This window comes from Rhinoraja longicauda, chromosome 11 (genome assembly GCF_053455715.1).
Source record: "Rhinoraja longicauda isolate Sanriku21f chromosome 11, sRhiLon1.1, whole genome shotgun sequence".
NCBI classification, from domain to species: domain Eukaryota; kingdom Metazoa; phylum Chordata; class Chondrichthyes; order Rajiformes; family Arhynchobatidae; genus Rhinoraja; species Rhinoraja longicauda.
This window is the reverse complement of record NC_135963.1, coordinates 51,389,612-51,414,531: the sequence shown is the minus strand read 5'-3', so window position 1 is coordinate 51,414,531 and position 24,920 is coordinate 51,389,612. Positions and strand designations below refer to the sequence as shown.

The 24,920-nt window shown below is 44.3% G+C and overlaps 1 protein-coding gene across 1 annotated transcript in view; it reads right to left on the bottom strand.

Moving 5' to 3' along the window:
* The window catches only part of dbt (dihydrolipoamide branched chain transacylase E2), a 45,328-nt gene extending 20,747 nt beyond the window's left edge, over positions 1-24,581 (bottom strand). The window contains exons 1-3 of the mRNA XM_078407702.1: positions 24,495-24,581; positions 17,987-18,107; positions 17,817-17,892 (exon numbers count right to left, since the gene is read on the bottom strand). Coding sequence (XP_078263828.1) covers positions 17,817-17,892; positions 17,987-18,107; positions 24,495-24,575 — 278 coding nt within the window. The 5' untranslated portion in view covers positions 24,576-24,581. The remainder of the gene's footprint in view (positions 1-17,816; positions 17,893-17,986; positions 18,108-24,494) is intronic.
* Between the last annotated feature and the right edge of the window lie 339 nt (positions 24,582-24,920).

The window sequence follows — 24,920 nt, the reverse complement described above, 5'->3', positions numbered from 1 at the left end:
GAAGCAGGAAAGGGTGCAGAGAAGATTTACGAGGATGTTGAGAGGACTCAAGGCCTGAGCTATAGGGAGAGGTTGAGCAGGTTAGGACTCTATTCCTTGGAGTACAGAAAGATGATGGGTGATCTTTTTAACACAAAGGGTGGTGGATATATGGAACGAGCTGCTGGAGGAGGCCGTTGAGGCAGGTACTATTGCAACATTTAAGAAACATTTGGACAGGAACATGGTGAAGATAGGTTTGGAGGAATATGGGCCAAAAGCAGGCAGGTGGGACTAGTGTAGATGGCACATGTTGGTTGGTATGGGGATGTTGGACCAAAGGGCCTGTTTCCACGCTGTATGATTCTATAAAAAAATAAGTGCAATGCTTACTGGTGATGTACAGATAGATGGGAAAGTAAGCTGTGAGTAGAGACGGAGAACACAATTGATAGATGCCAGGATAAAAAAAATGAGCTTGATTATCGAGCAGGTTTGCAGCAGAGTTAGAGCTCTCTGTCTTTCTATACTTTAAATAACAATTTGCATCCTTGCTGAGCATCATCTGCCATACCATGCATAAAAATAAAGAAATTATTGCAGTTAAAGTATGCATGGTTCCCTTACAGAGCGAGACATTACAGTGAGGGGAGAGGAAATGTATTAGACATTAATAAATATGAACTGTCATTCACTCTCGAGGAAGCACAAAGCATTTTAAAAATCATGGTGAACGATGTAGCTCAAGAAATATATATTAATAAAGAAATAACATTGAACAAATTTAATGGAGTAGAAACTAACAAATTCTTGAATCCAAGGACCATTCCTGAGTCTTTAAAAAGTTTTGCAGAAATAATGAATAAGCAGATTTTAGCATTCCAGTCTTCTTCAGATTTGTGATCAAACTTGACAGATTGTATTTTGCTATGTAACAACTTTGAAAGCTGTTCATGAAAGGAGGACCCGTCCAGTTACATCAGTAGTAGGAAAAATACCAATGCAAGTGTGCTAATAATGTGGTGACATGCACTTATATAACCAAAACATAATTGGGCAGAATTACGTACAATTTGTGAAAAGGATTGTGTGTTTGACATGTGTTTTATTTGGAAGCTGTAGTAAAGGGAACTAGGAAGTAGTGTCAATAGTCAATAGTCAATAGTCGTTTATTTGTTACATACACATAAATGTGTAGTAAAATGAAACATTACCCGCAGTTGAACAATAAGACCAATAAGATTAATCAATAAAAATGCAATAACACATACAATCACAACTAACACCAAACAAAAAGAAACATCCATCACAGTGAGTCTCCTCCAGTCCCTCCTCACTGTGATGGAAGGCCACAATGTCTTTTTCTCTTCCCTGCCGTCTTGTCCCGCGGTCAGGCTGTTGGAGTTGCCACGTCGGGGCAGTCGGGGCTCCCGATATCGAAGCCCCCGCTGGGCGGTGAAAGGTCCGCGGCGGGCCAACCCAAGCCCTGCGATTCGGGGCGGGCGGACACGTTGCCTCTGCCGCTGCCGGAGCTCCCGATGTCGGCCCCCAACCAGGGGCCTGCGGGCTTCCGACGTCCACGCGGCCCGCGCCGGAGCCTCCGGAGACGAATCGCAGCCGCTCCCGCAGCATCCGCAGGCAGCCAGCGCCGCAGGTGGTGAGTCCGGGCCGTGGGCTCTGCGAACCAGAGCCCCAGGTGGTCCCAGGTGCATGGCCGGTGGTAGGCCGCAACGGGAACGGAGACCCGACACAGAAACAAAGGTCGCGTCTCCATTCTGGAGAGAATTTTACAGTTCCCGTTCCCTCCCACTCCCCCCAAACATAACATACAAACCCTACACCATATTAAAACTACAATTCAGACAAAAACAACAAAAAACACAAAAGACAGACGGACTGCAGGCAAGCCGCAGCTGCGACCGCAGCGCTGGCTCCTGATGTGTGATGATTTCAGGAGGTATTCCATGAGTCAAACAAGAAGTTAACTTAGGGGCGGCACTGCAGAGCAGCTGGTAGAGTTGCCTCCTCACGGTGCCAGGGACCATCTTCAATCCGGACCTTGGGTGCTGTCTGTGTGGAGTTTGCACGTTCTCTCTGTGACTGCTGTGACTGTGTGGGTTTCATTAGGGTGCTCCTGTTTCCTCCCACATCCCAAAAACATGCAGATTTGCAGGTTAATTGGTCTCTGTAAATCGTCCCTAGTGTATAAGGAATAGACGAGAAAGTGGGATAACATAGAGCCAGTGTAAACATATAAAATTAGTGCTTATGGGATTGAGGTGACTATGTGATATTGAGGACTGGCTCAGGTACAAAACCAGTTGGAAGAAATGTCTGCTGGAACCAGATAGAACCCAAAGGATCAGTGCTCCATTCTCAATCGCATAAAGCCAAATCAATGATTGAGAGTAATACTCATTAATGATTACACAATCAGGTGGGAAAGCAAGCTGAAGGCTGTTGGTCACTTCAAGTGTCATCTCTTCTGACGGCTGTCTCAACATAGAAACAAAAGCTTGAATCAGCAAGGCCATCCAGTCACTTGGTCTTCCGCTCTTTCGTGTGATGTAGCACAGAAATGTCAGGCTGTCAGCCAAGATCATGTGTACAAAGTAGTTTTACTCACAAGCCTTTACATGACCATGAGACTTGGAAGCTTTACAGAACACATTTTAAAAAAATTGGGTGTTTCCACACAAGAATGCTGCGGTCACTCATAGGCAGCAAGTGGTAGAACAGGGTGAGAAACTTGATGTTCTGGGCAAGGCTGTCCTGGTCAACATTGAGGCCATGATCCTAAAGGTGCAGTTCCACTGGAAAGGCCACCTGACAAGCTTTGTCCTGCCTCTCCCCTTTAACAACTTTCTTCTCTCCACCTACAATCTGGCTGAAGAAAGGTCTCGACCCAAAACGTCACCTCATCCATGCTCTCCAGAGATGCTGTCTGACCTGCTGAGTTACTCTAGCGCTGTGCCCTTTTGTGTATTAACCAGCATCTGCAGTTGTTTGTTTGCACCACGTAATTGTATGTACTGCTCCCAGATGCCATGCCAGCTTCTTTACAGAGTTCTTGCACAGGCTCACTGGAACCAGAGACATCTAAGAATGTAATACAAGGATGGTAGCTGTTGGGAAAATCCCATTTCAAAAGGAATAATGGTGGATATTGAAATAAAAAGGAAAATGCTGGAAAGAGATGGGTATTTCTTTTTAAACACGGATGCCTGGATGCCAAGGATGGAGGCGGATTGAATAGGCGCCTGGATATGCAGAGAACGGGGGATATGGATCACGTGCAGGCAAGGTAGATTAGTTTAACGGCATCATGTTCAGCATGGACACCGTGTTGCTGTGCTGTACTGTTCTATATTTCCCATGTTCTATGAAATACTCAGCAAGTCAGGCAATATCTGTAGTAAAACAAATAGAGGTTCTCTGAGTTTCTGCCAAGTGTGTCTAGCGTATATACTTAAAAAAAACCCTCTGATAATAATAGTGTAGAATGAAGCTTAAATTAGGCTCAACTATGTTTACTATCAATGCGGAGACTTTAAACTAGTATGGTTGGGGGGAGGGACTCAAACACAGATAGCTAATAGGCAGTGTGTGAGGCAGGAGGCAGAAAAGGGAAACACTCAGACCCAATATGTAGGAGAGAAAGAAGGGAAAAGAAATAAACTGAGAATAAGAAATGATGGGTCCCTTAAATGTGTATATTTTAATGCTAGGAGCATTGTAAGAAAGGTGGATGAGCTTAGAGCCTGGATTGACATCTGGAAGTATGATGTTGTGGCGATCAGTGAAACATGGTTGCAGGAGGGTTGCGATTGGCAATTAAATATTCCAGGATTTCATTGTTTCAGATGTGATAGAATCGGAGGGGCAAGAGGTGGGGGTGTGGCATTGCTTGTCAGGGAGGATATCACAGCAGTGCTTTGGCAGGACAGACTAGAAGGCTCGATTAGGGAGGCTGTTTGGGTGGAACTCAGAAATGAGAAAGGTTTAGCAACACTTATAGGGGTGTATTATAGACCGCCAAATAGGGAACGAGAATTGGAAGAGCAAATATGTAAGGAGATAGCAGATATTAGTAGTAAGCACAGAGTAGTGATTGTGGGTGATTTCAATTTTCCGTATATAGACTGGGAATCACATTCTGTTAAAGGGCTGGATGGTTTGGAGTTTGTAAAATGTGTGCAGGATAGTTTTTTGCAGCAATACGTAGAGGTGCCTACCAGAGAAGGGGCAGTGTTGGACCTCCTGTTAGGAAATGAGACGGGTCAGGTGACGGAGGTATGTGTTGAGGAGCACTTTGGGTCTAGTGATCACAATGCCATTAGTTTCAATATCATTATGGAGAAGGTCAAATCTGGACCAAGGGTTGAGATTTTGGATTGGAGAAAGGCTAATTTTGAGGAGATGAGAAAGGATTTAAAAGGAGTGAAATGGAACTTTTTGTTTTATGAAAAGGATATAATAGAGAAATGGAGGATATTTAAAGGTGAAATTTTGAGAGTACAGAGTCTTTATGTCCCTGTTCGGTGGAAAGGAAAGAATAATAATTTGAAAGAGCCGTGGTTTTCCAGGGAAATTGGACACTTGAGGGAGATATACAATAAATATAAGCGGCAGGGAGTAAATAAGGTTCTTGAGGAATATAAAGAATGTAAAAGGAATCTTAAGAAGGAAATTAGAAAAGCGAAAAAAAGATATGAGGCTGCTTTGGCAAGTAATGTAAAAGTAAACCCCAAGGGGTTCTACAGATATGTCAATAGCAAAAGGATAGTGAGGGATAAAATTGGTCCATTAGAGAGTCAGAGTGGACAGCTATGTGCTGAGCCGGAAGAAATGGGGGAGATATTAAACAATTTCTTTTCTTCGGTATTCACCGAGGAGAAGCATATTGAATTATGTGAGGTAAGCGAAACAAGTAGAGTAGTGATGGAAATTATGAGGATTAAAGAAGAGGAGGTACGGACACTTTTGAAAAATATAAAAGTGGATAAGTCTCCAGGTCCTGATAGGATATTCCCTAGGACATTGAGGGAAGTTAGTGCAGAAATAGCAGGGGCTATGACGGAAATATTTCAAACGTCATTAGAAACGGGGATGGTGCCGGAAGATTGGCGCATTGCGCATGTTGTGCCTTTGTTTAAAAAAGGTTCTAAAAGTAAACCTAGCAATTATAGACCTATTAGTTTGACGTCTGTGGTGGGAAAATTAATGGAAAAGATACTTAGGGACAATATATATAATTATTTGGACAAACAAGGCCTGATTAGAAACAGTCAACATGGATTTGTGCCTGGAAGGTCATGTTTGACTAATCTTCTTGAATTTTTTGAAGAGGTTACCAGGGAAATTGATAAGGGCAAGGCTGTGGATGTTGTCTATATGGACTTCAGTAAGGCATTTGACAAGGTTCCACATGGAAGGTTGATTAAGAAGGTTAAATCGTTGGGTATTAATAGTGAGGTTGCAAGATGGATTCAACAATGGCTGAATGGGAGATACCAGAGGGTAATGGTTGACAATTGTATGTCAGGTTGGAGGCCAGTGTCTAGTGGAGTGCCCCAGGGATCTGTGTTGGGTCCACTGTTGTTTGTCATTTACATTAATGATCTGGATGATGGTGTGGCAAATTTGATTAGTAAATATGCAGATGATACTAAGATAGGTGGTGTAGTTAGTAATGAAGTAGAGTTTCAAAGTCTACAGAGAGACTTGGGCCTTTTGGAAGGGTGGGCTGAAAGATGGCAGATGGAGTTTAATGCTGATAAGTGTGAGGTGCTGCATTTTGGTAGGACAAATCAAAATAGGACGTACAGGGTAAATGGTAGGGAATTGAGGAATGCAGTGGAACAGAGGGATCTGGGAATAACTGTGCATTGTTCCCTGAAGGTGGAATCTCATGTGGATAGGGTGGTGAAGAAGGCATTTGGTATGCTTGCCTTTATAGAAGTTGGGATGTAATGTTAAAATTGTACAGGGCATTGGTGAGGCTGAATCTGGAGTATGGTGTGCAGTTCTGGTCGCCAAATTATAGGAAAGATGTCGACAAAATGGAGAGGGTACAGAGGAGATTTACTAGAATGTTGCCTGGGTTTCAGCACTTAAGCTACAGAGAGAGGTTGAACAGGTTGGGTCTTTATTCTTTGGAGCGTAGAAGGTTGAGGGGGGACTTGATAGAGGTTTTAAAAATTTTGAGAGGGACGGACAGAGTTGACGTGGGTAGGCTTTTCCCTTTGAGAGTGGGGAAGATTCCAACAAGGGGACATAGCTTCAGAATTGAGGGACAAAAGTTTAGGGGTAACATGAGGGGTAACTTCTTTACTCAGAGGGTGGTGGCTGTATGGAATGGGCTTCCGGTGGAAGTGGTGGAGGCTGGCTCGATTTTATTATTTAAGAGTAAATTGGATAGGTATATGGATAAGAGGGGATTAGAGGGTTATGGTCTGAGTGCAGGTAGATGAGACTAGGTCAGGGAGAGTGGTCGGCGTGGACTGGAAGGGCCGAACGGGCCTGTTTCCGTGCTGTAGTTGTTATATGGTTATATGGTTATATATACGAACAAACAAAAACACAAATCATTTGATGGAGCAAAGAACATTAAAAAACAGGTACTTTTGGCTCCTTGCACCTATTCCGCCAATTAATAAGATCATAGTTAATCTTGGAATTCAATGTCACTTTTCTGCATTAACCGGGTGATTGATTTCCTTAATGTTAAAAAACGGTTGATCTTGATCGTACTTGGCGTTGCATCTCCACCGAATTCCAAAGATTTACTCCGTCTATTTGAAATAAGTTACTTTCATTTTCGCTGAATTTTCGTCCCCTTATTTTGAGACTATGGTCCCTGATTCTAGACACCTCAATTGGTGGAATATGATTCCTAAATCTAGCCTATCAGACCTCATAATTTGGCATATGTCAACAAGGTTACCTCCCATTCAAAAAATACCCAAAGGCATTAAACTCTCGCTCTAATTCTATAATTAAGATTGCCCAAAATATTATAGTAGTTCAAAGCACAAAGTCTGGAGTAACTCAGGGGGTCAGGCAGCATCCCTGGAGAACATGGATAGGCAATGTTTTGGGTCGGGACCCTTCCTCAGACACACCTTTCCGTGTTCTCCAGAGATGCTGCCTAACCCGATGAGTTATTCCAGCACTTTGTGTCTTTTTTTGTAAACCAGCATCCAGTTCTTTGGTTCTAAATTCTAGCAGTTGTTGGGTTGTAGCCCCATCTAGCGACCGATTAGCAACTCCAAACCAATACATTTGAAGTGCTTAAGTTCTTGATGTTATACTTTTTATTACCCTATTTCAAGATTTTACATTTCATTTAGCTTTTTAAAGCTGCGGTCTCTATGCAGTACTCAGTTGGATTCCTAGTAGTTGGAATCTGGATCAAATAAAAAGGAACTGCAGATGCTGGATTATATCAAAGATACAAAATGCCATAGTAACTCAGCGGGTCAGGCAGCATCTGCTGAAAATGGATAGGTGATGTTTCCGGTTGGGACCCTTCTTCAGACTGATTGCAGGGGGAGTGAGTTAAAAAAAAATGAAAGAGAGGGCAGGTCAAATCAATGTTCATGACAATAGACAATAGGTGCAGGAATATGCCATTAGGCCCTTCCAGCCAGCACCACCATTCAATGTGATCATGGCTGATCATTCTCAATCAGTACCCCGTTCCTGCCTTCTCCCCATACCCCTGACTCCGCTATCCTTAAGAGCTCTATCTAGCTTTTGGAAAGGCAGATCACTGTTCCATTCTACTGCTGCCTGCACAGGCAGAAACTAAAACAGGAAAAAACGGTTTCCAGGGTCATATATAAATGGAACAATGAGGTTGATGAGGCCTTACAGGACTGCTTTGACACAACTGACTGGCAGATGTTTGAAGATGCAGCAGAAGGCAATATCAACGAATACACAGACTCTGTCTTAGGCTACATAAGTAAGTGCATCGATGATGTGGTTCCAAAAGCCACCATCTGCACCTACCTAATCAGAAACGGGAAATCCGTGCTAAACTTAAAGCACGGACTACTGCCTTCAACTCAGGCGACCTCAACGCCTACAAGGTAGCCAGATATGACCTCTGGAAGTCCATCAGGAAAGCCAAGAGAGACTACAGAAACAAAGTGGCATCTAACTACTACAGCTCGGACTCCAGACGCATGTAGAGTGGATTACGCTGCGTCACAGACTACAAAGGGAAAAACAGGAGCACTGTTCAGCCTACCGCATCGCTCTCAGACGAGCTTAACATCTTTTACGCCTGGTTCGATGCAGACAACACAGCGCCCACCATGAGTCCACAGGTGTGCAGCGGGACTACCACACTGTCCTTACAAACGGCAGACGTGAGGCGGTCCTTCAAAAAGGTCAACGACCGCAAAGCTCCAGGGCCGGATGGTATTCCAGGGCGGGCCCTCAGAGCGTGTGCTGATCAACTGGCAGAGGTGTTCACCAACATCTTCAACCTCTCTCTGAGTCAGTCTGTGGTTCCCACCTCCTTCAAAGCATCCATCATCGTTCCTGTTCCAAAGAAACCAGTAACCTCCTGTTTAAATGACTACCGTCCTGTCGCACTGACATCAGTCATCATGAAGTGCTTCGAGCGACTAGTCAAAACTCACATCTGTTCCTCTCTCCCTGACACCTTGGACCCTCTTCAGTTTGCATATAGACCAAACAGGGCCACGGACGATGCCATCGCCATGGCAATACATACTGCGCTCACCCACCTGGACAAAGGAAATACATATGTGAGAATGCTCTTTATTGACTACAGCTCGGCATTCAACACTATTATTCCCTCAAAACTCGTCCCCATGCTCCTTGATCTTGGACTGGAGACCTCCATCTGCGGATGGATATTCGATTTCCTGACGGGCAGGCCCCAGGTGGTGAGAATTGGCAGCCACACCTCTTCCTCACTGATCCTCAACACAGGCACACCACAGGGTGCACAGTCCTCTCCTGCACTCCCTGTTCACGCACGACTGTACTGCTAAGCACAGCTCAAACATCATCCTAAAGTTTGCTGATGACACGACCATCTTGGGCCTCATCACAGACAACAATGAGACGGCCTACAGAGAGGAGGTAAAGGCACTAAACAGCTGGTGCCAGGAAAATAACCTCTCTCTCAATGTCAGCAAAACTAAAGAGATGATCATGGACTACAGGAGACAGCGGGGGAGTGGACACCTCCCCATCCACATCGGTGATGCTGAGGTTGAAAGGGTCAGCAGCTTTAAGTTCCTCAGTGTGCACATCACTGAGGACCTTTCCTGGACACTGCACACGGACACAATAACAAAGAAGGCACACCAGCGGCTCTTTTTCCTGAGAAGACTGAGAAAGTTTGCCATGAACGCCAGCATCCTCACAAATCTCTACAGATGCACCATCGAGAGCCTGCTGACGGGCTGCATTACAGTCTGGTACGGGAACTGTTGTGCCCACAGCCACAAATCACTACAGAGAGTGGTGAAGATGGCACAGCACATCACTGGCAACTGTCTCCCGGCCATTCAGGACATTTTCTACCGGCGGTGCCTGCGGAAGGCACGCAGCATCATCAAGGACCACAGCCACCCAGCACGCAGGCTGTTCTCCTTGTTACCGTCAGGCAGACGATACAGGAGTATGGCTGCGCGTACCACCAGACTTAAGAACAGTTTCTACCATCAGGCCATCAGGCTTCTGAACTCAAACACTTTTCACATCACATATGTTGATTATTTTAATGTTGTCTTTTTATCTTACTAATGTCTTTTTTATCTTATTTATCCTTGGAATATTACTGCTGAGGTGACCCGTTGTCTTGTCAAATACATTTCATTGTACCGTTGACCCTGTGCCAACCTACATATGACAAATAAAAATAAAATAAAATTAATTAAATTAGCTCTCTCTTGAATGCATTCAGAGAATTGGCCTCCACTGTCTTCTCAGGCAGAGAATTCCACAGATTTACAACTCTCTGACTGAAAAGGTTTTTCCTCATCTCCGTTCTAAATGGCCTACCCCTTATTCTTAAACTGTGGCCCCTTGTTCTGGACTCCCCCAACATTGGGAACATGTTTCCTGCCTCTAACGTGTCCAACCCCTTAATAATCTTATATATTTCGATAAGATCCCCTCTCATCCTTCTAAATTCCAGTGTATACAAGCCGAGTCGCTCCAGTCTTTCAACATACGACAGTCCTGCCATTCCGGGAATTAACCTAGTAAACCTACGCTGCACGCCCTCAATAGCAAGTATGTCCTTCCTCAAATTTGGAGACCAAAACTGCACACAGTACTCCAGGTGCGGTCTCACTAGGGCCCTGTACAACTTGTAAGATTTGAGAAGTTTTCCCTCATTCTGAAAGCAACACCAAACCAAAGAGCTGCAGTTTGGACATTTTAAACGGGAGACTGAGGCTGATAGCGGAGAAAGGCTGCGGTCAGTTTACCAAGGGATGTCACAATCTGTGGGTCCTAAAATGGCCGCAGGACCTCGTGACCAGCCACAAGAGCAAAAACCTTACAGCCCAGTCTCTAGGTTTCTGCAAAGCCACGGCCAGAACAATGGATGGGTATTGGCCATGCAGAAACCTGCGAAACCAGGTCGAAGTCCAGACAGTGGGGCGCTGACATCAGCATACTCACAATGCCCCAAGCCGACCTACACAGTTAATCTCGTTAAGGGGGCACAATAGCCCATAGAAAACTACCTGGTAGGTGATGGGAAACCAGTTAAACCCATCACCTCGCAACGAAATACCAATTAACACCGTCTGGCCATTCCCAGTACCCCCGGACATAAGCGCAGATCAGAGAGAAAACTCATACATATCTTTTAAACAAAGAGATCCCAAGATCTGGCGGGAGATAGGACGGGTCAGAATAGTATAACTGGCCACGACTTTTGGGTTTTAAACTCAAGGCAAACGGATGCAGGAAGAAGAAATACTGCAAGAAGAAGCGAAGCGCAAGAGAGAGGAACCGGCACGCAACTTGAGAAGAAATACTGCAAGAAAACCTGCAAGGAACGCAAGAAACGGAAGGAAGAAACTCAGGGGACAAGCACGACCATCACGGAAAGCAGCGGAGAAGCAGCACGAACAGCCAGTAACCCCAGTAATAGCCCCATGGTGAGCATGTACTCCGATCCTGCACATCCTGGACATAGTTTAGTGTAGAGGGGAGGGTGGTTTGAATAAACGTGGGTGTGTAAATGAATATGTGTTGGTCAATTTTGCGATGTGTCGTACGTTCCCCATCTTACAGTCGTGTATATGTCTTGTAGAGCTGTACGTTTTAGAATTCAGAGTAAAAGGTATTCATGTATATGTCTTGTAGAACTGTGCGTTTTATGATTCATAGTCAAAAGTATTCATGTAATTCGGTATGTGTCTTATAGATATGTCTTATAGAACTGTGAAGAGCATTCATGTACAATAGTCCCAAGCGCTCAATAAAAGCCTTTTCCATTTAAACCCTGGTCTTCAAATCTGGTCTGGTTGAGTTTTTCTGCACTATCAACGCTCCTGCATCTAAGTCCAGTGTCTAGAACCGTAGGGGGTGAGTGGGTCGAACCACTCACGGGGAACCAGTGTGCGCGGCCTGGTCAAGGGATCAGAGCAAGGCACGGGGACCTTAGGTCGGGCGAAAGCTCGGCGCAGAAAACCCCTTACAAACTGCAGAAGGACCTCTTTGCTCCTATACTCAACTCCTCTTGTTATGAAGGCCAACATTCCATTGGCTTTCTTCACTGCCTGCTGTACCTGTATGCTTCCTTTCAGTGACTGAAGCACTAGGACACCCAGATCTCGTTGTAACTTGACACCATTCAGATTCTGCCTTCCTATTCTTACCACCAAAGTGGATAACCGCACACTTATCCACATCAAACTGCACCTGCCATGCATCCGCCCACTCACACAACCTGTCCAAGTCACCCTGCAACCTCATAGCATCTTCCTCACAGTTCACACTACCACCCAGCTTTGTATCATCTGCAAATTTGCTAATGGTACTTTTAATCCCTTCATCCAAGTCATTAATGTATTTTGTAAATAGCTGCGGTCCCAGCACCGAGCCTTGCGGTACCCCACTAGTCACTGCCTGCCATTCTGAAAGGGACCCATTTATCCCCATTCTTTGCTTTCTGTCTGCCAACCTATTTTCTATCGATGTCAGTACCCTACCCCCAATACCATGTGCTCTAATTTTGCCCTCTAATCTCCTATGTGATTAGAGGGCAAATCTCATAATTTGAAGATTTGTTGAAGGCTTTCTGAAAGTCGAGGTACACCACATCCACTGGCTCTCCCCTGTCAATTTTCCTAGTTACATCCTCAAAAAATTCCAGAAGATTAGTCAAGCATGATTTCCCCTTCGTAAATCTGTGCTGACTCTGAATGATCCTGTTACTGCTATCCAAATGCTCCGCAATTTCGTCTTTTATATTGACTCCAGCATCTTCCCCACCACTGATGTCAGACTAACTGGTCTATAATTTCCCATTTTCTCTTTCCCTCCTTTCTTAAAAGGTGGGATAACATTAGCTACCCTCCAATCCACAGGAACTGATCCTGAATCTATAGAACATTGGAAAATGATCACCAATGCGTCCACAATTTCTAGAGCCACCTCCTTAAGTACCCTGGGATGCAGACCATCAGGCCCTGGGGATTTATCAGCGTTCAGTCCCATCAGTCTACCCAACACCATTTCCTGCCTAATGTAAATTTCCTTCAGTTCCTCCGTCACCCTCGGATCTCTGGCCACTAGAACATCTGGGAGATTGTTTGTATCCTCCTTCGTGAAGAAAGATACGAAGTACTGGTTCAACTCGTCTGCCATTTCCTTGTTCCCCATAATAAATTCCCTTGCTTCTGTCTTTAAGGGACCCACATTTGCCTTGACTATTTTTTTCCTCTTCACATACCTAAAAAAGCTTTTACTATCCTCCTTTATATTATTGGCTAGCTTACCCTCGTACCTCATCTTTTCTCCCCGTATTGCCTTTTTAGTTATCTTCTGTTGCTCTTTAAAAGAGTCCCAATCCTCTGGCTTCCCACTCTTCTTTGCTATGTTATACTTCTTCTCTTTTATTTTTATGCTGTCCTTGACTTCCCTTGTCAGCCACGGGTGCGTCTTACTCCCCTTAGAATCTTTCCTCCTCTTTGGGATAAATTGATCCTGCAACTTCTGCATTATTCCCAGGAATACCTGCCATTGCTGTTCCACCCTCCTCCCTACTAGGGCCTCCTTCCAGTCAAATCTGGCCAGCTCCTGCCTCATGCCTCTGTAATCCCCTTTGCTATACTGTAATACTGACACTTCCGATTTTCCCTTCTCCCTCTCAAATTGTAGAGTAAAACCTATCATATTGTGATCACTGTCTCCTAATGGCTCTTTTACCTTGAGTTCATGATCCAAACCATTGGGTTGTTAGCTACTTAAGCAAAATATACAGTGCTGTTCCTCCAGTTTGCATGTGATCTCACTGGCAATGGAGGAGGCCCAGGACAGAAAGGTCAGTATGGGAAAGCGAAGGGGAATTAAAATGGTTAGTAACCGAGAGATCCAGTAGAGCTTGGTGCACCGTGCAAGTATTCAGCAAAGCAGTTGCCGCGTATAAGCTTGGTCTCACCGATATACAGGAGGCCACATTGGGAACACCGAATGTAGATGATGAGGTTAGAGGAGCTGCATTTTAAACCTCTGCTTCACCTAGAAAGACTGCTGGGGTTCCCGGATGGAGTCGAGAGAGGAGGCACAAAGACAGGTGTTACTTCTCCTGTGGTGGCAGGAGAAAATATCAGGGGAGGGGGTGGTATGGTGAGAAGGGATGAGTAAACCAAGGAGTTGCAGAGGGAGCAGTCTCTGCAGAAGGCAGAAAGATGGGATGATGTGGTGGGATCATGTTGGAGGTGACGGAAATGCCGGAGGATGATGTGTCGGATGTGGAGGCTAGTGGGTGAAAGGTGAATACCAGCAGAACTCTATCCTCAGTGTGTCTGGGGGGAAGAGGGAGCGAGAACAGATCTACGGGACACAGAAAAGATGTGGGCAAGGAATCCATCTATGACAGCCAGGGGAAAACACTTTCAAAAAAAGGGAACATCTTGGATGTCCTCTGATGAAAAGCCTCACCTTGGGAGTAGATGCAGCGGAACCGGAGGAGTTGAGAGTAGGGGATAGCATCTCTACAAGAGGCAGGGTAGGAGGAAGTGCAATCCAGATAACTGTGGGAGTCGGTATATTTGTAGTAGACGTCAGTCAATAGTTTGCCCCCTGTGATGGAGACAGAGAGATCAAGAAAAGGGAGAGAGGTGTCAGAGACCTCTGTCTCTAATGACAATGCCCAGAGTGTTGTGAAATAAACAGAGGACTGTGTGTTCAGAGGGGCGAGACTGGAGTGGGCAAGGGTAGTAGAGAAGTCAAGACGGGTGACGTCTCTCCGGCAGTTAGAAATAGGTCCAGAGAGCGTAGAAAGCCGGGAGCGGAAGTCCAAGAGGAGGAGGAATGTTGGAGACGGGAGTCTTCACTGGACAGTGAAGATTCTTTCCCATAGAAAAAGGCCCGGAGGCAACAAAGAAAAGCTCTACATCATGACAGCCCAGAATTTATTGAGGTGGGAGCATAGGGGTACATAGGTGTTGATAACTGACCATCTTGTATTGGAAAGAGGGAGGTCAAGGTGGATGGTAAAAACACGTCAGGGGTGAGGGCTGGGAGTGGAGGGATGGAAGGAGGCTTGGGCGAGGCATGGTGTAATGATCGGGGTTCATAGAGGGAGGTGCTATTAGCCGTGTGTGGGTTGGGGTATTAGAGGTGGCGCGGTTTAAAGAAGGGAAGGACAGCCGGATCTAGTAGTGCCGTTATAGAGGTTCCCTGTTGCAAGGGGGGAGCAGTAGGTGCCAGGCGAGTCAGTAGGAGAATTAAACCACATGGTGTTGTTGGAGCCAGCAGCATGGAGGCTCCTGACCTAGAGCTGGGCCTGGAACTCAGGTGATTAAACGTCTCCCGCCAGTGGGTGGGCGGGGGAGAAACAAGGATTGGCGGAGTGAGTGACTCTGGCCCGTGGGGAGCCAGAGTGCAGACATAGCCAGTGGTGAAGTCAGCTTCGGTTGCCCCGACCTGGAAGTGGCCAGGGAGGTGGTGAGCGCTGGCGGTGGAGGCAGCTTCAGTGGCACCGGTCTGGGAGCGGCCAGGGTGGTGGTGAAGGTTGGAGAGGCAGTGACCGTTGGTGTTCCTCCTCCTGGCGGCAATGCCGCTGTGGGTCTCGGCCTCATAGCGATCAGGTGTGTGGTGCGATCCAGTGGTGAAGCCTTGGGCCTGCGGGTAGTTGGGAGAGCAGCTGAGTCGAAGAGAGTCAGCGAAGAGACTGGTCTGGTAGGAAAGCTCGTAATCCTTAAAGAGCAGGTAACAAAGGAAGCGTCTATTGAAGACGTGGATCTAGCGGAGAATTAAGTAAACTTGAGGTCCATGGCTGGTGTAAGAGAGTGAGGCCCAGAGCTGGGGGAGAGTCAGAGCAAGGGCCTGCTGGTGACGGCGCATGGCAGCCAGTGTGGAACACAGGGTGCAGAAGGTGAACTGTTGTGAGAAGAGCTGGATTGATTGTTGGCAACTGAAATCCGGGTTGGGTCCGAACTGGGAAGTCTGGAACCAGAGCTGGAAGCCATAAGGCGGAAGATGGCAGTGCAGGCAAGTGTTGAGGCAGTGGTAGCGAGTCCAGGTTAAAACATGGTTGTAGAACTGAAGAACTACAGGAATTACGGAGGGAGAGCTGTGAGAGAGGGTCTCAAAGAACTCCCTTTGGAGAGATGAGAACTTCTTCAAAGTAGGCATTTTCCCCAAAGAGACTCTGTAGTGGAGAAGTCAAAATGTAACAACAAAGAACCACAGATGCTGGTTTGTACAAAGATAGACACAAAATTCTGGAGTAACTCAGTGGGTTAGGCAGCTAGTAAAAGGTAGTTAGGCAGGCTGGAATAAATGGATAGGTGATGTTTCAGGTCGTAACCCTTCTTCAGATTGATTGGAGGGGGGGTAGTGGAGAACAAAAACTGGGAGAGAGGGCCAGACAAATCATGGCCGGTAAAAGATGACCTCAGACGATGCGTTTCCCTGATAGGCAAGTTGTTGATAGAAGGTGTGAGCCCAAAAGAAATACAGTTACCAACTATAAAGCTTGTTGCAGGATTTTTGGTGGGGGGTGGGGAATGGGTTGAAGAAACAAATGAAAGATTAGCCAGGGTCCAAGGAGTAGGAGGTGTTGCAGAAGTTACCCAAGAATTTACCCACAGTAAACTGGATCTGTCTGACATCCAGACAAGTTGAAGGACAACAGCCATAAAGCAGTGGATCAAATTTGAAAACAGTAAGATGACTTGAGGAAATCAATAATTGGTATACAGGAATACAAGAAATGAGTTTAACCTCTCAAGATTACAGAATAATAAGCGTTTGACGAAGGTTCCTGACACAAAACATCGCCTATCCATGTACTCCAGAGATGCTGCCTGACCTGCTGAGCTCCAGCACTTTGTGTCGTTTTTTGTAAACCAGCATCTGCAATTCCTTGTATCTTCTAAAAGTGTTTGATGTTACTTTCAAAAAAATTCATTGGAATGTAATGAGGAGGAGCAAGTAGAATCCATAATTGTCAAAAATATACTGATATCCTGTCCAGGTGTCAAAGTTTTACATACATCAGTGACTTCACTTCAGTACTGCAGTCCGCATTAACCAATCTGATCTCCCGGTGGCTGAGCACTTCAACTCCAGTGCCATAGTGAGTCCCACCGGAAATTGGAGGAACAGCACCTCATATTTTGCCTGGGCAGCTTGCAGCCCAGTGGTATGAACGTTGACTTCTCCAACTTTAGATAGTTCCTCTGTCCATCTCTTCCCCTCCCCCTTCCCAGATCTCCCACTGTCTTCCTGTCTCCACCTATATCCTTCCTTTGTCCCGCCCCCCTGACATCAGTCTGAAGTAGGGCGTCGACCCAAAACGTCACCCATTCCTTCTCTCCTGAGATGCTGCCTGACCTGCTGAGTTACTCCAGCATTTTGTGAATAAATACCTTCGATTTGTACCAGCATCTGCAGTTATTTTCTTACACTTCTTAAGCTACTTGGTTTGTTCGGCAGTATTGCAGGTTTGAAGAGTCACATCAGGAATTTGCATGCAATTTTGACTGATATTAATGGAGCACTGAACTTCAGAGATAATAGCTTTTGTGATGAATATTAAACCAAGATGTCAATAATAGCTATTTTTGGATAACGGAAACAAATTAATCTGATATTTGATCCAACATTCCTCAACCAGTGGCTGCATTTCAAACTTACCTCCATGACTGTGTGATGCTTTGGTCCATTCATCTTGAGGCACGAAAGAGGCTAAATAAATGCACCTGTCTTTCTTTAACACAAGGTGCCATTCACCATGATACTATTTGAAAGATTTTGTTGCATGTAAAACAAGCCACCTTGTTTGTCCAGTAAAATAATTCACTGGTTATGACTCACAACATTTAACAGATATTATGAGACATAAATTAAATTCACAATACAATTTAAACAAAAAATATTTCACTAGATCACATGATCCTGAACTATATCACATTGGCTCTTAGCAATTGTATTAGACAAAATATAAGTCAAATGAAGATTTACATTCTTATATTGTAAAATATATTTTGGTCAGAAATAAACCAATAAATCAGTTTTATGAACAAAACATTTTTTTGCTGCCCACAGTAATTCTGCAATAAAGATTTTTCCTAAATCATAATTTGAAATCAACTCACCATTCTTTCACATTAACTTCCGTGATTCCTTCTCCAATATCAGAAAGTTTAAACTGAACAACCTGGCCATGAACAGCTAAAAAAATAAAATAAAAATGTCAGCCAGCAGTTGACCCGAGTAATCTGACTGAAGTACGAGTTAACAAGAAACTAGTGAACATCTCAATTACCAGCAGAGGTTCTTAAAGTTCTCAACGGTATGCTGAGTCGAAGAGATGACTTGTTAAATACAGGGTATTCTGGCTTCATAAAATGGCCATTACTACAACACCTATAATGGTGTACACACACCTGGCAAAGACAGAAACAAAAAACAGATGTAACTATATGACTTCAGTGGCAGTTTTGCAATTATAAGACTTGGGAAAGGGGGAAAAGATACATTTTACATTTGCAATTCACTTCTGTTGCTGAGAGATAGAAAACAAAAATGTTATTGGGAGAAACAACTATTACCTAGAGTAGCAGGTACTCCATTCATCAGCATTGATGGTTAAAGGTCTGCCAAAATTGCATCAGCCATGTTTTAACCACAAGATCAACATTTGACTCCAACTGCTGGCCAGCAATCAAAGTTGGAAGGACACATTTTTATTTGTATGATGGATGGATAGGCAATATCTGTAAACATTGCTATCATTAACCTAACCAATCACTGTACATCTCAAGTTTTGGTAAATTTGTTCTTACAATATATTTTATGAAAGGTTAATGTCTTAAAAGTAGAAAACAGCTAGAAACTATAACCATTCAACTCTTGTATTGTGCAATGTGATTCAGCATAGATAATAAAAACATTGAAATAATTTTAAATATTCTGCATTCTCCATTGCCTTAGAATGCAAAAGGAATGGTGCCTTTATCGTTTGTGTAAACATTTAATTTTGCTGAAAGTGAATCGTACAGCATATAGAACATAATTTTCAAGGTGTACTAATTGTGTCACTTGTAGAATTTAATTGTTCCTTTGCTTCACCTCATTAGACTTTACTCTTTATTTTCAATATTATCATTTAAATGCAACACAGAATCAAGCCCACCCCTCCCAATCCAATCATGAACATCTGTTCCACAGTAACTCCATTATCCACACAGATCTGTGTTCTCCTTGTCCTTCTTCTTGGCAAATACAAGTGCAAGGTTGTCATATAGTACCTTACCTACATCCTCTGACTCAAAGCACAAATTCCCTCCTTTATACCTGAGCGGTCCCACCTTCTCCCTGGATATCCTCGTTTTTAATATACGTATAGAAAGCTTTGGGATTTTCTTCATCTGACTGGACAAACACGTTTCATGGTCCATTCTAACCTTTCTAATCACCGATTGAGTTCTTTCCTACTTGCTTTATGTGCCTCAATGGCCCTGTCTGATTTCATCATAAATTTTACCTAGGTTTCCTTTATCTTTCAGCAAATTTACATCCTCTGGTTATCCAAGTTTCCCTTACCTTGCCATCCTTATCCCTCCTCCTTACTGGTATATGCCGGTCCTGAACTTTGATCAACTGGCCTTTAAACCACTTCCACATGTCAGATGCAGACTTACTCAATACCAACTGCTCTTGATTTGCTCTGACTAGCTCCTGCCTAATAATGTTGCAATCCTCCTTACTCCAGTTTGGTACCTTCTGCCAAGATCCCAACTTATTCCTGCTCAAAATAATAAATCTTAAAACCTATGGAGTTGTGATCGCTCTCCCCAAAATGGTCTTCCACTGAAACACGAGCCACCTGGCCAAACTTGTTTTCCAATACCAGGTCTAGTATAAGTTATACACATGCTATTTCAGGAAACCCTCTTGGATACACCTAATGAATTTTGCCCTGTCCAAGCCTTTTGCACGATGTAAGCCCCAGTTAATATTGGGAAAGTTAAAGTCACCCACTGTGATAATCCTGTTGCTTTTGCATCTTTCCATAATCCATCTACATATCTGATCCTCTATCTCCCGTTGGCTATTGGGAGGTCTATAGTATAATTTCATTAGAATATTTGCACCTTTTTTATTTTTGAACTCATATCACCTCAGCAGATGGACTCTCCAGTATGTCCTCTGAGTACCAGTGACATTCTCCCTGATTAGTAAAGCAACTCCACCACCACTCATCTCCATCTCTATCACGTCTGAAACACCAAAGAGCTGGATCATTGAGCTGCCAGTCCTGTCCCTCTCGCAACCAAGTCTCCATCATGACCATAGTTATAGTTCCATACACTGATCCAGGCTTTAAGTTAATCCGTTTTACCTACAATTCTCCTTGAGTTGAAGTAAACACACTTCAGGCCATCAGTTTCTCGGTGTTCATTAATCTTTCTCTGCCTGTCCTTTCTTTCAGACTTACTCTAGCTTCCCAGCAGTCTTTCCCATCAGTCCTTCCATCTGCCAATCTAGTGCAAACCCTTCCAAGTAGCAACATTAATCCTCCTCCAGTTCAAGTGCAACCCATCCCTCTTATATAGGTCACCCAGAAAGAGATGCCACTAGTCTAAAAATCTGAATCCCAGTTCCTCAGCCCATTCATCTGTCCCAATCTCCCATTCCTACCCTCACTAGTACCTGGCACTAGGTGTAATCTGGAGGTTACTACCCATAAGGTCCTGCTTTTTCACAATTTGCCTAACTCCCTATATTCACTCCACAGAATCTCATTCCTATTTTACCAAAGTCATTTGCGCCAACGTGCACAACGACATGCCCCCCCCCCCCCCCCCCCCCCACTTGAGAATGTTTTGCAACTGCTCAAGATATCCTGGACTCTGGCACCAGGGAGACAACACATTAATCCAGGGTCTTGTTTATGGCCACAGAATCGCCCGTTTTTCCCCTCACACTAACAAGTCTCTGATGACATTTGCTCAAACTGACTTCAATCTTCCCCGTTGTGCCTCAGAGCCAGGCCTGCTGCTACTCTTCCAAGATAGAACATTCCATCCAACATAGTCCAAAAGGGTATACCTGGTTTCGTGGGAAATGGCCATAGGGGACTCCTGCACTCTCTTTCCTGGTGGTCACCCATCTACTCTCTGCCTGCACCTAAGTTAGGCAATACCACCTCACTGTAACTCTTACTTATGACAGTCTACACCCCCAAAGTCGTAAAGCCTCAGTTCCAGTTCCCTAAGGCAGTCTGCAAGCTGCTGCAGCTGCAGGCATTTCCCACAGGTGCAGTCCTCAGGGAAACTGGAAGCTTCTGACATCCCACATCCTGCAGGAGAAGCATTCCACCATCTTACCTGCTACTCAACAGCACTAAAATCAATGAATTGCACACAAAAACAACAGACCGCACCTTAACCTGCCGTCACTGCTCAGCCCGCTCACCAAAGCCTCTTGATCCAAAGCCTCAGCACTTACCTTCAACAAAGCACTTCACCCCTGCATTGCGCCTCTCCCAATTGTGAACATTATGCTGGATCTGTAGAAGTAGATGTCTCTGAGGAGAAGTATGTATTGGGACTCATGGAACTACGAGTTGACTGTTGTGACGAAGTCAATCAACATGTGACCAGAACTATCGCAACAAAATAGATTTGGGTGGTTAATCTTCCTTCTCTAAGATGTGCACATACTAACAAATCCATCTCAACCCCTGTCATGTTTAGTCATCACTAGTCAAACTCCAATTTAGGAAAAAGTTTATTAATTACTTCTTTCTCCGCATCAGGTCCTGAGCAGTTGACTATTTTCAGAACTTAACTATCTCCTTTGGCAGCTCGTTCCATATATCCACCACACCCCTCAGATTCTTATAAAATCTTTCCCCTCTCACATTAATCCCATGTCTTCTCCTTCTTGATTCCCTTGGATAAAAGACCTGAGCCATTCTTATCTATTCTCCTCATGATTTTGCACAAATCTCTAAGATCACCTCTTAGCCTCCTGCGCTCCAAAGAATAAAGTTCTACCTTGCCTAACCTTTCCCTGCAGCTCAGGTTCTCATGTCCTGGCAACATCCTCAAAAATCTTCGCACTCTTTCCAGCTTAATGATATACTTTATATAGGAGGGTGACCAAAACTGAACATGATACTCCAAATGCAGTCACGCCAACGTCTTATGCAAATGTAACAATGTTTCAACTTCCATACTGAATACCCTGACCAATGACGGCCAATGAATGAAAAGCCTTCTTTACCCCCCCTATCTGCCTGTGATGCCATTTTAAGCGAACGATGTACCTGTACTCCAAGATCTCTCTGCTCTACAACACTCATCAGGGTCCTGCCATTCAATGTGAAGGCCCTGCCTGGCATTGACTTTCCAAAATGGAAACATCTGCACATTTCTGCATTAAACCATTATTTATTCTTCAGCCCACTTGATTGAGATCCTGTTGTAATAAAGATAACCATCTTTACTGTCTACGACAACACTGACTTTAATTGCATCTTGTACATTTTCATTAAAATTGTTGATATAAACCACAAATAGCAATGTCCAGCATTGATCTCTCTGACACAACATTAGTCATAGGTCTCCAGTTCGAAAAGCTTCCTTCAATGAAACCAATTCTGTATCCAGTTAACTCTCCTGGGATCTCATGTAATCTAACTTTCTGTAGCAGCCTACCATGAGAAACTTTACCAAAGACTTACTCGTAGTTGTTATTTGCCTACAAAATACGATCTCTGGAAGCTAAATCAACAAAGATTTTTCTAAAGGATATGCAAGAATAAAGGGAAATACGTTAAATTTAAGATACTCCTTCAGTACCTTTTATGATACTAAAAAACTAAGGAAATTAAAGAGGTGTGTAGCTTTAGACATCATCTTGCAGCATCTATAAAATCTTGGTTCTTGTTTCTTGGTCCTCCAAAATATTCCAAATGGAATTTAAACTGGAGGTGGCAGAGTATGGACTTAAGCAAGAACAGCTTCTTGGAGAAGAGCTACGTTAAATTTAGTTACGTCTGGTTGAGTAACTATAGTAGGGTGAAGACTATTCAATGCTTTAATTGTGCGAGGGAAGAATGAATTGCTATGCACATCAGTCTTGATAGCTGGTATCTCAGATTGAATCGAATGCCCTCGCCTACTCCTGATAGGGTTGGGTTTGGTGTAGATGTAGTAATCTATGTCGAGCTGACCATTTAACATTTTGTAGAAACAGGTCAAATGGTGGGCTTTATGTCTGTCTTGGAGAGTGTTCCACCCCAATGAATTTAGGTTCGGTAACACTCGCTTCTCTCTCATAGGTATTTGTAACAAAAATCTGTTTGTACTCAAACAATTGTGACTGTATGGCACTCTTAGTTTTGCATTTGAAGTTGTCAGTTACTTGCCAAGAGACTTGCAAGCTCTTAACATCATGTCACCTCCACATAAATATAGATAGTTCAAATGGTGGAAATGAACATTTCATTCTCCTTCTCCAATACAAGATCATAAGACACTAGAATTGTGGTCTTAGTGTTTTTAAATGATCTGAATTAAATGCTTTGATAATTTACTAATATTTGCACAACATAAAATAGAAATTATATTTATCACCAGACCTCAAATCGTGATCCCAAATCAGGTGACCTTCAATGTTATTCAACAGATCCCTGTCCCACTGTGCAATCACACATGCTGTAGTGCAAACATTGAAATGAAATTAGTTAATGTAGGAGTAAGGGGTGACTGCTGTATTTGTTATTTGCAGCTTCTTGAATATCATATAATCTTGCAAAGGTTAATCTAATTAGTGATCAAACTGAGTTATAAAATAAATGCAAAACAAAGTTGCTTAATTGGTCAATTTAATGTGCCCTTTCAGCCAAATGTTGCCATATCCATCTCAGTAAAAGCTCCACGTTCAAACATTGTCTCAGGTGGCTTTAATGACCACCTACGATCACAAGCTGTGCAACTTTACAATTTTTCTTCATGTATCTATTATTTTGACCTCTTAGCCTAGTACTCCTTCTAACAATTATATCAGCTCACACTTACTCAAACACATTCTCATCCCTATATCCATTGGTTCTTCACTTTACAACAATCATAACACATCTGCACATAGAGACTAACGTTAAAAAGTGCATCATATATCAAAATGCAATGAACCAAAGGACAAAGCATTTACCGACAAAATCTTTAACACTGTACAGTTCAGTTTTAAGTGGATAGGTAATGTTTGAGGCAGTCATTTGCATAGCATAATGGGTCAGATTGTAATTAAAGAACTAACAATTTTATTAGAAGTTTAGAGATTTTGAGTCCGCTTCAATCAGAGACCTTGATCGATTTGGATTGATTCTTAAGGCAAACAACTATTGTACAGTGACAGCTCCAGCTCCAGCTCCAGCTCCAGACCCGGATGCCACCAATGCAAGGCACTGGAGAAAGTCGCTCAGGGTAAAACTAAACAGACACAAACTGCTGGAGCAACTCAGCGGCACAGACAGGCAGCATCTCTGGAGGGAAGGAGTGCGTGATGGTTCGGGTCGAGACCCTTCTTCAGACTGTCTGTGGATCAGGGGAGAGGGAGACGAGAGATATGGAAGGGTAAGGTGTTAAAAGGACAGATGACAGCTCGGTCAAACATGGGGGGGTTTGCTCACTGAGCCTGAGGCAGCCAAGTTCCCAGTTGGCAGAACCACCAAAGCTCGGCCCAGGACGAGCGCAGCACCGATCATGCTTTCCCTCAAGGTGGCTCGGCCGTCGATGCACGCCGTGCGGTGCAGTCAGTACCTGTCGGAGCGATGCCCTCCTGCTGGGGAGTCTCAACCCCTCGCCCCGCAGCGCAGCCATGACAGCCCGCACCGTCGCCATCTTACTCGGAACTGACCTCAACGCGCAAAGCGGCGCATGCGTCTGAGGGGCTGAGTGAGGAGGGCAGTGGAAAGCTCCAGCTCTGCTGTAGGACATGGGCTGGATCACCAGAGGGGATGGGGTGGATCACCAGAGGAGGTGGGGTGGATCACCAGAGGGGATGGGCTGGATCACCAGAGGAGGTGGGGTGGATCACCAGAGGAGGTGGGGTGGATCACCAGAGGAGGTGGGGTGGATCACCAGAGGAGGTGGGGTGGATCACCAGAAGGAGATGGGCTGGATCACCAGAAGGAGATGGGCTGGATCACCAGAAGGAGATGGGCTGGACACCAGTCCTAACCAACA